Source organism: Marmota monax, unplaced genomic scaffold (assembly GCF_021218885.2).
Source record: "Marmota monax isolate L192 unplaced genomic scaffold, Marmota_monax_Labrador192_F-V1.1 WCK01_AAM20220418_F8-fsc00004, whole genome shotgun sequence".
Taxonomy (NCBI): Eukaryota; Metazoa; Chordata; class Mammalia; order Rodentia; family Sciuridae; genus Marmota; species Marmota monax.
Window position 1 is genome coordinate 11303698 of NW_026692881.1, and position 13254 is coordinate 11316951.

Below are 13254 nucleotides of genomic sequence, written 5' to 3' on the forward strand. Positions count from 1 at the left end.
CTAATTTTAATTCCTACCACCAGTGTATAAGAAGTGAGTTTCTCCCTCTGGGGAAGGGTGCAAGATGCAGGGATGGTAGTTCCTAGGCTCAGGTCTACCATGAGCAGTCTCTGTGTCCTTGTCCTATCCTGGACACTGCATCTCCAACTGTATGTTTTCAAAACATACAAGTCATGGAATATACTGAATTCTTCAAAGTCATAGATTCCCAATTGGCCTGAGTGTGTCTATTTAGCATTACGAGTAATTTTCTTGCATAAAATTATTAGTTTAAGTATTTCTCAATCATAGCAGCACATGAAAATATTTGTTCTTTCTTTTTTCTACTAGCTGGTAACTAGACAGCAACCTAGTACATTTAAATCATAACTCCAGGGTGCTTACTAGAAAAGAAGAAATATCAATATTTTCTGTTTTATCTGTTATTGGAAGAAAGCCTCCTCGAGAGATGAAAGTTCACTCAGCTTACTGTTTGTTTATGTGTCAAAGTGTTACTTATTGGATTAGCAGGAGACCATAAAAGTTTGGATAGCAAGGTCACAGTTATCTCAGTAGGAAGAGAAGACTCCAATGGATCCAGTGGTGGCCCTGGTCCTTGGTGTCTCCTGTCTGCTTCTCCTCTCACTGTGGAGACACAGATCAGGGAGGGGGAAGCTCCCTCCTGGGCCCACTCCTCTCCCAATTATTGGAAATATCCTGCAGATAGATGTTAAGGACATCAGCAAATCCTTAACGCATGTAAGTATGCTTTGTTCTCCTTCAGTGGCTTGTGAAGGCAAGTCAGCTGACCGCTGTTTTTAAAAATAGTATACTTCTGGAGGCAACTATTTTCACAGATGAAAATACTTCCTGTAAACCTTGAAGTCATGTGCCATATTAGCTCCATGTTTTATACAAGATTGCTATGAGTATAGAACTTCTCTGCAGAATCAACAATTATGCCTGAAAGCAAAGAAATAGCGTAAGGATTTCTGCAATAGCATGAGGTCAGATATAGCAAAAGAAATGAAAATAACACAATGAGTCAGTGTCCAATTGATGATATCAGAATCTTTTGGTTGCTGCAGAAATTCTTTGCCTGGGGCTAGGAATAGAGAAGGGTAGAAGAAATGGTTCTTCCAGTGGATGTTCATGTCTTGGTTCTGCCTCTGCAGTGCGTACTCTGTGTAATAGCTGCAGACCCCAACCATCACTGGGCATTGGGATCAAGCATGCTACCTTAAAAATACGACTTTCTAGGGTTCACTATGGGGCTATCAGCATCTTCTGGAAAGAGCTTTGAAGGTGATCCTGAGCAGTCTCTTGGGTATTGATTCCAAGGTGGGCACGGGGGTGCGATCAAGTGCTCGAGCATCAAATGTTGATTCAGTGATGTTCCAATTTTGTTCTCTTATCTTAGCTGTGGAACCCTGGAAATGAATTTGGAATTCTCTGATCTCATTTTCTTTGTTAATGAAACAGGGCAAATAAGACTGCTGAATGCATTGATGTGAGGATTAATTTTAATCTGTGTATGAAAAGCCTTGAAATTGTATGGCACATCAGAAGCCATCCATCAAAGGCAGCTATCATGATCATTTATACATTAAATTCAGAAATATGTCCATCTCTGTTTGGTAGAATAAAACCATAAAATGATGATGATAATATCAGCCAGAATCAGCATAATGCATGGTTTAGGGAGTGATTTGGTTTGCTAATATTTGCATTTTTTTCCCCATTTCCAGTTGTCAAAAGTCTATGGCCCTGTGTTCACTCTGTATTTGGGCATGAAGCCCATTGTGGTGTTGCATGGATATGAAGCTGTGAAGGAAGCCCTGGTTGATAATGGGGAGGAATTTGCTGGAAGAGACTCTATCCCAATTTTAAAAAGAAGTAAGAACAACTTTGGTAAGTGCACGTGCATATGTGCATGGTGGTCATTGGGATGAGCAGCGTGAAGAAAAGAGACCAGAAGGGCTCCTGAGGCAGAGCTTGGCCATCCCTGTGGTGTCCCCCATTAGCTTCCCTGCCTTGTTGGGTCTCCCTTCTAATCTCTTTCCTCTACTTGTAGGTATCCTTTTTAGCAATGGAAAGACATGGAAGGAGATAAGACGCTTCTCTCTAATGACCCTGAGGAATTTTGGGATGGGGAAGAAAAGCATTGAGGACCGTGTTCAAGAGGAAGCCCGCTGCCTTGTGGAGGAGTTGAGGAAAACCAATGGTGGGTGCCTGTCTGTGTCACTGACCTTAACAGAGTGCCCTCTTCTCTATTGACTTTCTTGGAAGCATTTCAGTTGAGTGAGCGCTCTCATTATGGGCCCTGGTTGTGACCCCATGTGGGACAGGGATGGTTTTAAAAAGGGACAGGACATGTTTGTTTATCAATGTTGCCTGGGTAGTGATGTGCCTTGGCCTGCAATTGGGGTGTAAAAATTCTTTTGATCTGTTTCTGTTCTGAATATTTTTATTTTTCTTTCCAATCAGAAATTATGAACTTAGTAGGTGATTGTTTTTTTTTCCTTAAAGAGTTAAGGAGCAGTGTTTTCCCTTAGTGTAAATGAGGGCAACCTACTCCGTATCATGCCAGTAGAAAACACTTGGTAAGTGATGGGGAGGCAGTGACAACACCACTCCTTCATGGAATCCCAGCTCGTCACCATCTGCTTTCCTTAAGTTGGACAGTACTTGTGTGAGCAGCTTCACCAACATAGCTCAGGGTTTCTTCCAGGTCCAGGCTACAGTTTTGGCCAGTCATGGTGTAATGTATGCTTTTAATTGATTAGCTTTATCTTCATAAAATTCTCATTAATTATTTCTCTCTAAATGCAGAATGATTTTTTTATAAATAATCACAAACTGCATCTTCTTACCCATATTTAGTGTTTTGATTTACATAAATATCTGTTTTCATAAAAATCTACAAAGTACACAGACATTTATAAAATGGTTTCTTTAACTAGATTTTGAAGACTATCAGTGTCTCCTTACATAGTCTCTCCTAATAGAATGTTAACTCTGTTTTCAGTTTTCCATTTGTTTCTTCCCCTGTTTGTTGGATTTGGTGTTAGAAATTATGGTCCTTATTTTCCTCCTACTGCCAACTCTACTCACCTGTGAAGTGTCTGTCATCGTGAATGTGATTATCAGCTTGGATACCAAATGACCTTGTTTTCACATTTTCTGATTCAAATGAAATGGAAGAAAAGATTAAAAATTCAATTTTACCAGTGCACTACACACATGTATACACACTCCAAATTCCCAAGACTCTGCAAGTTATCTTCCACCTCCATGGATAAAAATATCACATTTCTAAAAGCTTAGAGCTCTGCAATATTTAAAATGCTTGCACACAGCATCTAACAGAAACTTTTTCTATTTTTCAAATGCCCTCCTATTTTTTCAAAGTGGCTTTGATTCTTGTCTCCCTTATTTAAGGTCCACAGGTATGAATTTGCGAGCTCATACATATAAATTGGTACCTATTATTTGATTATAGCAATTTATCTTACAGATTCCCCACATAAAGGAACACTTCCTATACTTTTGATTTCATTTCCTGTAAAATAATATACTTAATGTATGAGATGGACAGATTTCACAATGATTAAAATATACCTTTTTTTCTTTCATTCTTTCTTTTTTAATAGACCTTTGTTTTATGTATTTATGTGCAGTTCTGACAATAGAACCCAGTGCCTCACACATACTAGGCAAGTACTCTACCACTGAGCCACAGTAAAATTCATTTTTTAAACTCTTAAATGAGAAATAATATGTGTCTCTTAGTTTTGCATTTTTGATTGCCTTACCTGGGGTTTATATTTTGAATAAAAGTTGTTTATTTTAGCAAAGAAATCTAACCCACTTATTGATATTACTTTATCTTCTCAAATATCACACACATTTTGCTTTTCTCATTTTTTCCCCTATATGCCTGAACTCACCCACAATCTCACTTTAGTTCCTCTCTACTGGTTCAACACAGAATTCTTTCTTCCATTTATTACACATAAAAAAGTTTCCAGGCCCACAGCATAGCCTCCTTCTGTATCTCATTGCTGTATTTTCCATAGGCTTTACAGACAGATGTGATTATGTTCTGAATACTTGAATTATTATGTTTAAGATAGTCTTTTGCCTTTAAGAATTATCCCTTGGCTGGGCAAGGTTGGGAAATCTTGTAATGGTAGTAACTTGAAAGGCTGAGACAGGATGATCTCTAGTTCAAGGCCAGCCTCAGCAAGTTAGGGAGACCCTAAGAAACTTAGCAAGACTCTGTCTAAAATTATAAAACAAAAAAGGGTTGGGGACGTAGTTCAGTGCTAAAGTGCTCTTGGGCTCAACACTCAGTACCAGCACCACCAACAATATTATCAACAACCACCACCTAAACCAGGAAACCCCAGGGGCTAAAGAGGTGTAAGTAAAAGCAGTGGATGTGAACTAAGTTATGTAAACTCCATTATTTAACATGTTAGGTTTTCAGGGCCTACTCAGAGTTAGGTAAAAGTGATTCTTTGTTCTTTTTGGTACTGAAGATTGAACCTGGGGCACTTTACCAGTGAGCCATATCTCCAGCCCCTTTTATTTTTTATTTTGAAACAGGGTCTTGCTAATTCTTAGGGCTTTGTTAAGTCCTTAGGGCCTCACTAAGTTGCTGAGGCTGGCCTCAAACTTGCAATCCTCCTCCCTCATCTTTCAACACCTCTGGGATTATAGGCATGTGCCATTGCACTTGGCAATTCTTTGTTTTAATGCATGTGAACATTTTGCTGTCAGGTGCTCTGTATACAATGTACTGTTTAAAATATGTACATCATTTATACCTGTGTTTCTGCTCTGGATACTGGACTTGTTAAGTAGAAAGTTAAGTCTTTTTTAATATTTATTTTAGTTTTATGTGGACACAGTATCTTTATTTTATCTTTATGTGGTGCTGAGGATCGAACCCAGTGCCTCCTACATGCTAGACGAACACTCTACCACCAAGCCACAACCCCAGCCCCAGAAAGATAAGTCTTTATCTTCCCAAATAGCAGAATGTTGCAGTATAAAGTGTATAAGTCTAGGCAGTGGATGTGAGCTGAGTATATTAAACTCATTTATTTAGGTAGCATGGCTGTAACGGCCAATTTTAAAGATATTTTAAAATACTTTCCAATTCTTTTTTATTGAAATATTTTTATTAATTTTTAATTTTTTTGATAGTTGTCCTTTTAAGTTATACATGATCATAGAATGTATTTTGACTCATTTCCAATTCTTTAGGCTCACCCTGTGATCCCACCTTCATCCTGGGCTGCGCTCCTTGCAATGTGATCTGCTCCATTATTTTCAAGAACCGGTATGAGTACCAAGATCCAGATTTTCTCACCTTGGTGAACAAGTTAAATGAAAACGTCAGGATTCTGAGCTCTGCATGGGCGCAAGTGAGGCCAAGATCCATTCTCCCTTAGAAACACTTTAGTCTTTTTTATTCAGACACATCCAAAATAGTATATGGTGCATGAGGTGATGTGATTGCTTGGATTGTACTGTCTTGCCTAGAGCCATGGAGCAAGTATCTGGGAAAGGTTTTGAATTCTTTATTTGGCATGCAGGAATATAAAGGTGCACGTATAGAGCTGGCTTTTAGCCCACTCCAGTGAGTGGATATTTCTTTACATATCAAAAGCCTTTTTTTGGTAAGGCTCTTGGTGACTGCCCAGAGGATGACCATGTCACTCAGTGGACATCCTAGGACTTTTTGAAAGCTCCCATTTCCCACAAGCCCTGCCCAGCAATCAACACTTGGAGGACTTTTCATCCAAACATGTGGCAGGAATATCTCAATTCAGAAAAAGTATATTTTCTGGAAGTAAAGAGAAGGGTAGGGACAATGAAACTTTGAGGAATCACTGAGTGGGGTAGGGGTTTTGATGTGCAGCTGCTATCCTAGCTAAAAAGATCATTGGGTTAGGAGACACTGCTCTAGAGGACAGTCGAGCTCCATGTTTTTTTGGGCCATCTCATTCCACATGTGAAGCTGGTTGATAGAAATAAAAAAGCAGGGACTAGTGTTGTGTTCTAAATCAATGTTCCCCATATCCCTTAATGTCTTTTGTTATCTATGAAATGTGAATCACATTAATTCATGCTGTCATATTTCATGTTTTGGGGAAAACTGATGGAGAAAACAAGTGAAGTTGTATAAAATTAAGTTTTAGAATTAAGAAGTTTTATAAATTTCAGGAATGATTATCACTTGTGATGCTCTGGTAAGAAAATTCTCCCATAAATCATTCTATAAGAGTGATTGAATTATATATTTTTCAGTAACAATGACACCTCAAGATAGACCCAAATTTTATTTACATATAGAGCTATAAGTTCTTATGAAAGCTGGCAACATGTCACCTATGTGTTAATTAAGTACTTTTTATAAATATATTATTGTTTTCTCTTCTAGGTCTACAATAATTTCCCTGCTCTCATTGATTATCTTCCAGGAAGTCATCACATTTTGTTCAAAAATACTGATTATATTAGAAATTATATTATGGAGAAAGTAAAAGAACATGAAGAATCCCTGGATGTTAACGATCCTCGGGATTTCATTGACTGTTTCCTGATAAAAATGGCTCAGGTAAAGTGTTGCCATCAGCCTAGTTTTTTGATTCCTTGATCATGTTGTGGTTTTCTGAGCCCCTTTAAATTTGTAGAAATGTTACATGATCAGGACAATAGTGCTTATGAAGCACTTTGATGACCCAGTGTATCATGAATCTCCAGGAAGCATCAGGGAAAACATGCAATTATTAAATAATCAGAATATTCTGACTCTATTCTTTAGATAAAAATCTATGTGAGGAGAAAGAATGCACACCTAGGTTTTTGAGAGAGTTAATAAATGCACAGATTGTCAGTTAGACTGACTCAAAGAAAGAAGAGATGACACAAATTAATAATGAAACAAAAGGAAGGATGTGGCTGCCGAAAAGACAATTTCCAGTCAAGTTATAACATATAAAATACCTTGCCATGACATGAGGATGGAGTTCATCTCTGCACAGGTTTTGGGGACATAGAAATTAGCAGCTTACCCCAGGTGCACCACCTGAATGTCCTGTGGACTGAAACAGACCTTGACATGTGCAGCGTGGACAGAAGAGTAAATTGAAGATGTGTTGAGTCTTGTAGATGGTGGTGTGGGCAAGATTGGTGCAGAGAAGAGAGAAGCCTTGTTGAATGCAGCTTTAAATGAAGTCACATATAACACAGAGTTAGAGATGGTGTCTGTCAGGGACCCTGTAAGCAGGAATGTGCTGTCAATGCAGCATGAGTTAATAGGGTATTTATTTCCATTGAATTTCCTTGGCACCCTGTCAACGACCAGTTACTATAAATGTGAGGCTTTGTATGTGGACTCTCATGCTGCTCCACGATGGGTATGTCCACCCTATGCCAGGAGGTTCAGCATCCTGACGTCTTGTCCTCTTCAGTGTTCCTTTGTTTCATGTTTTGAAATAGGAATGTGAGTTCTCCAACTGTGTTGTTGGTGTTCAGGACTTTTAGGCAATTCTAGGTCCCTTGAATTTCCATATCAATTTCAAGATGAGATTGTCAGTTTCAGCAAAAACCCAGTGTGGAATTCTGACATGAATTGCAATAAATTTGTGTCTCATCATTGTCATTTAGAAAATTGAGATGAAATTCACATACCATACAGTGAACCTTCTTGAAGTTAACTTTATTGGTATTTATAGCATTTACTGTGTTCTGTGATCGTATCTGTCTCCAATTTCAAAACCTGTTAATTTTTTCTCAAAAGTATATGTACCATGAAATGAACACACCCCTCTTCCATACCCCTACACTCTGATTTCTGTCTGCATGGGTCTTCCCATCGTGGATAAATAATGAAAGACATTGTGGCACATGCAACCTTTTGTTTCTGGCTTCTTTTATTCTATATAATGCATTGGAGACTCATCTAAGTTGTAGCAAGTATCACCATTTTGCTCTTTTGTGTGGCTGAGTGCTTATGTTTTTTATTGGTGTACATAGTATGATTTAAAATTTTTGATAGAATCCACCAGTATATCACACAATCCACCTTTCTTTTGGGGGGAGTTTGATTACAAATTGTCTATCTTAAGTTGTTGCAGTTGATCATGTTTTGCATACTGACCTTGAATCAGTTTGTAATTTGTGTTTCTATTAAATTTTCCTGTTATTCAGATTATCTTATTCGCTGTTGTACAGTAATTTAAGGTAATATCTTGTTGCCATTTTTATTTCTGTAAAATCAGTAGTTTCCTGCTATCATGTCTGAATTTAGTGGTTGGTGTCTTCTCTCTATTTGTGCTTAGTCCAGCTAATGATTTAGGACAATTGCTTACAGTTTCTGAGAAGCAGTATTTGGTTTGAGTGAGTATTCAGCTGTTTTCCCACTCTGTTTTTCATTTCTTTTTTTCCCCTCTCACAATCACATTGCCTTTCTAAGAGGTAATGAAGCTCTGTTTTTCCTTTCTGGGGGGCTTTGCATTCAGCCTGCTCTTATCTTTCTAGTCCCAGGTTGAGAAGTTACATTGTACTTGAGCTCTTGTCTTCTCTTTGATTATAAGTACTACCCCTCTAAGTTTCCCACTAAGAACTGGTTTTTGCTTCCTGTCAGTGTTTTGTTGTATTGTATCTTGTTTCCTTTACATTTCAATCCTATCTAGTTTTCCTAGTGATTCCCTCTTTAACCCATTAGTTGTAGAAGAGCATGTTGTGTAATGGAAGATTTTCCTTCTCTCCTTGAATTCTAGTTGCATTCCATTGGGATCAGGGAAGATATTTTCTATGATCATGTGATTTTAAAATTTATCGAGAATTGTGTATGTCCCACCACCTGGACTGTCCTGGAGAATAGAAGGGTTTATGTTCTCTTGAGAAGAATGCATAATCTTCTCCTTTCTCTTCATTTGTAATGTTTACCTCATACAAGTTGAGCTCAATTGATTGATGGATATGCATGTGCACAATAACATTACATATTTTTGATAATGTCTTAACTGATCAACATTTTTCTATTGAAACTTTAAAATTTCCTCTCTTTTTCTTTGTTTTTAATTTTTTTCTTATTATATACCATGTGGTTTTCTTTTAACATGGTCAATGTTAATAGTCCAGGTTGAGTTGATTCTAAGCTTCAAATTGCACACAGATCGTGTTACTCCCATGCAAACTCATCTCTTTTTTTATTGTTATTAGTCACAATCTATATCTTTAAATAGGTTCCAGTATAAAAAAACAGTTGTGTTTTTTTGCATATTTCTTTGTTATAGAAACTAAAAAAACTACATAGAAATAAAAGAATATCAGAGCATATTTTCTATTAAACCATGTAGTTATTATTAATAATGATAATTATTTCTTAATATGGCCTTGGTTTATTATCTAGTGTTCTTTTGCTTTTTATTTCCTCCCATATTTTATTGTTGCATAATGTTGCATTTAATGGTGGGATTCATTTTTTCATATATGTACATGCACACAGTATAACATTATGATTTGGCCAATAACATTCCCCAGTATTTCCCCTTTTCCTTCCCTCTTCCCTCCCCATGATCACTTTCCTCTACTATACTGATATCCCTTCCATTTCCATGAGATCCCACCACAACATTTTTTCCTTTTTCCTATGTAGCTTTCACATATGACTGAAAACACACGACACTTGATTCTCTGATGCTGTATATGAGAATAGCAATTTCTGCATGTTTTCAGGCTCTATTTGCATGGTATTTCCGTCTTTTCACATTCAGCCTGTGGATGTATTTGCCTATAATTTGAGTCTCTTGCAAATCATATATAATTTGATCTTTTTAAAAAAATCCATTCTGGCAGCCTATGTGTTTTACTTAGGGGAGCTGAGACCATTTACATTCAATGTTATTGTATAGAGTTGATTATTCATTGCTGGCATTTTGCTTTATTTATAATGTTTAATTTGGTCCTTTTCCTCATTTGCTTAGCTGTTCTTCAAATGAAATTTATTCTTTTGTGAGACTTGGATTTGTTTTTGATTTTTTTCTGTATAGTATTTCTTTCTGTATTTTCACTAGTAACAGCTTAGTAGTCATTAATTTTTTTAGTTTCTGCTTATCTCAGAAGGTTTTTGTTCTGCTAAAATTCTGCTGGATCGTTTTGCTAAATGTAGCAATATTGGTTGGCAGTTATTTTCTTTCAGGCCCTTGGAATACATCATTCCAAGTCCTTCTGTATTTTAGAGTGTGACCTCAGAAATTAAAAGTAACTCTGATTGCCTTTTCTAAATGTGACATGAATTTTTTTTTTTCTTGAGTGTTTTAACATTCTATCCTTGGTCTATATGATAGGTATTTTCATTATAATGTTTTGTGGAGAGTTTCTTTTTTCAATCTTGTATATTTTGGTTTCTGAATGTATCCTGTGTCTTGATGGCCATCTTGCTCTCTGCATTTGGAAAAATTTCTGTTATTATTTACCTGAAAAGGCTATCAATTCCATTAGCCCACAATTCCCACTGCTCTTCAATTCTAATGATTCTTAAATTTGGTTTCTTAGTGTTGTTCCAGAGTTTTTGTATATTCTGGTCATGGCTACTTCTTTTCTTTTCTTTAACAATGTTTGAATTTTCAAGACTGACCATTTTTTCAGCATCTGTCTTCAGCATCATTTACTCTACAGAGAGACAGCAGGCACCAATTTTACTACTGTCTGCTTTTGCTTTGATTGTTGATATGTTTGTTTCCCTCTTTCCTGTGAGATGATGGTAATCTACAGGGAAGTAGAAATTTATGGGATAGAAATTCTGCTGCTGAACTAAACCTCATGATGAAAAGGGCACCTTCCTGTACACATAAATTACCAGAGTTCATCTCTAGTTTATTACAATAAATAGAAGAGAAAAACCAGTAATAGCCCTAAGTAGGAATGGCTAATGGAGGGCCTTTAGGTCTCACTCTTGGAAATTCATTTCTATAGCAAAAGCAGTGAATTAACATAAAGTTTGTTTATTACCCAACTATGAATGGGTCTCAATCTTGAGAAGTCCAGGACACTTTGGCAAGCGAAGACTGTGCCTTAAAAAGGCCTACACATAAGAGTGGTAAAGAAATCCACTTGAACAGATGCATACAACAACACAGGAATATAAGATATATGAAAATACAAGGTAACACATAGCTGAAAAAGTTCATAATTCACTAGCTACTGATCCCAAAGATACTGAAGTGGATGAAATATTTAATAAATAAATACAATGAATGACTATAATATGATCAGTCAATACCAAGAAAATATAGAAAAACAGCTGTGTGAATTAAGGAAGTCAGTAGAGGATGTGAATGAAAAATTTATGTAATTTATTGTTGAGAATTGGAATTTACCATTGCAATTGGATGACTCATTAAGGAAGAGCATTTTTCTGTTATAGCAATTGCTGAATAGCATGATGAAGGCTACAGCAATTCATTTACTTGAGAGTTGTTCCAAATAATTTTTGCAAAATCTATATTTCTGGAGACAATTAATCACATTTCTGTTATGTCAGAGCAGTAAAATAAGGCTGATGGTTATTTTCCTAAGTCCTGTGATCCAATAAGTAAAGAAGAGGAAATCATTGTTTAAATTCTTCATGTATTGTCAGTGGGGATGTCACTGGAGTCCATAATGTTTGAAGCAGTGGCCAGGCTCTGTGTGGACCATCAACAATCAAAAGATGCAACACTGGTTATTGGAGGAACCTGTTCCTAGTTTTGGCGAGGAACAAGCAGGCTGCACGGAAACACACTGCAGTATGCCCACAACTCTTTATCCCAGAATTGGGGAATAGGGAGTGTCAGCTTCTATTTGAAATGCAAATTTACTGTAATTTTTCAGACACTTTCCTTATGAACTACTGCTGGATGGTGAAGATCTTTGCCTAGACACCACAACTCCCTAGAAGTTTCTTTAAATGGTTTACGTGAGGTTGACAGTTGTTGTCTTGGAAAGGCCAGTTCCTGGATGTTCTGATCTATGATGTTTGTGACATCACTAAGTAATGATTCCATAGCAATGTTAATATTTGATTGTGTAGCATGGAATGTGTGCCCATTTATTTAGTTTTAAAATAATTTTGTAGGGGCTGGAACTATAGCTCAGCGGTAGAGCATCTGCCTTGCACAGGTGAGGCACTGGGTTCGATCTTTAGCACCATATAAAAATAAATGAAGATATAGAAAAAATGAAAATGAGTATTAAAAAATAATTTTCTATATGGTTTATACAAGGCTAATTGTGATTGCATATATGCCTATATAAAGTAACTCTCCAAATTCATCTTAGGTGATAGAAACATTAACATTGGTTTTAGAGCACACCGGTTAACATTGGTCTATGACTGTTAACTTGAGACTTAATTGATGAACTTTGACTTAACAGGCTCAATATGAAGTAGGTATTTCCAAGACATATACTGAGCTTGGTTACCCAGTATGTGTGTTGAAAGAGATTAGTTTGTTTTGATGGTGTTAATTACATATGTGAAGCATAACATAGCCACATAGAGATTATGAATGTACCATGCTGGCCCTGGAACTAGCTGTCAAATAATGTATTTTTTATAATAATGATCCCCTTTACTCAGTATTTAAACAGCTATGATGTTTTCAATTCATTTTCATAGTCTTTTCAGTCCAAAACTTTATCCTTGGCATCTCATTACCCCTTCGCTGTCATATATCCCATTTGGACAGTTAATGTCTCAACTTCTTGTCTTTATGGTTTAGTGACTTTTCAATTAATGCATTCTTATTCTTGTCCCCTAGACCATATATTTGTTCTTTCCCTTGTTCATTACATTAGTGCTGGCCCATCCTGTCTTGGTGAACCTGTTCTCTTTCCCTCTGATAACTTCTTGGATTTGCTACAATGCTGTTCTCATAATTGGTACTTTATGAAAATTGTGGGTTCTATTGAGACTTTTTCAATTTTTGACGGAAGAGAAATGAAAACTCCTGTTCAGACTTATAACATCTACCACGATGTAGTACTCATTCACCTATTTTCTGTAATACAAATAAAAAAGCCTTTCATTTTTGACTCCCTATTTAAGATTGGGGCATTCACTTTTATGATTAAGCCTTCACGTCCAGGGTGAGAGCCACCCGACATGCTCGTTCTGTTTTGGGGAAAGAAACATGTTACACAGCTCATCGATCACGCTGCATAGAATCTCAGGTAGGAAATAAAGTGTACGAAATGAAGTTTGGGTCAAGG

At 36.8% G+C, this 13254-nt stretch overlaps 1 protein-coding gene across 1 annotated transcript in view; it reads left to right on the plus strand.

Annotated features, from left to right (window-relative positions):
* The first annotated feature begins 531 nt into the window (after positions 1 to 531).
* The window catches only part of LOC124096537 (cytochrome P450 2C5), a 28849-nt gene continuing 16126 nt past the window's right edge, over positions 532 to 13254 (plus strand). Inside the window, exons 1-5 of the mRNA XM_046450483.2 lie at positions 532 to 738; positions 1728 to 1890; positions 2054 to 2203; positions 5254 to 5414; positions 6434 to 6610. Of these exons, the coding sequence (XP_046306439.1) occupies positions 571 to 738; positions 1728 to 1890; positions 2054 to 2203; positions 5254 to 5414; positions 6434 to 6610 (819 nt within the window). The 5' untranslated portion in view covers positions 532 to 570. The remainder of the gene's footprint in view (positions 739 to 1727; positions 1891 to 2053; positions 2204 to 5253; positions 5415 to 6433; positions 6611 to 13254) is intronic.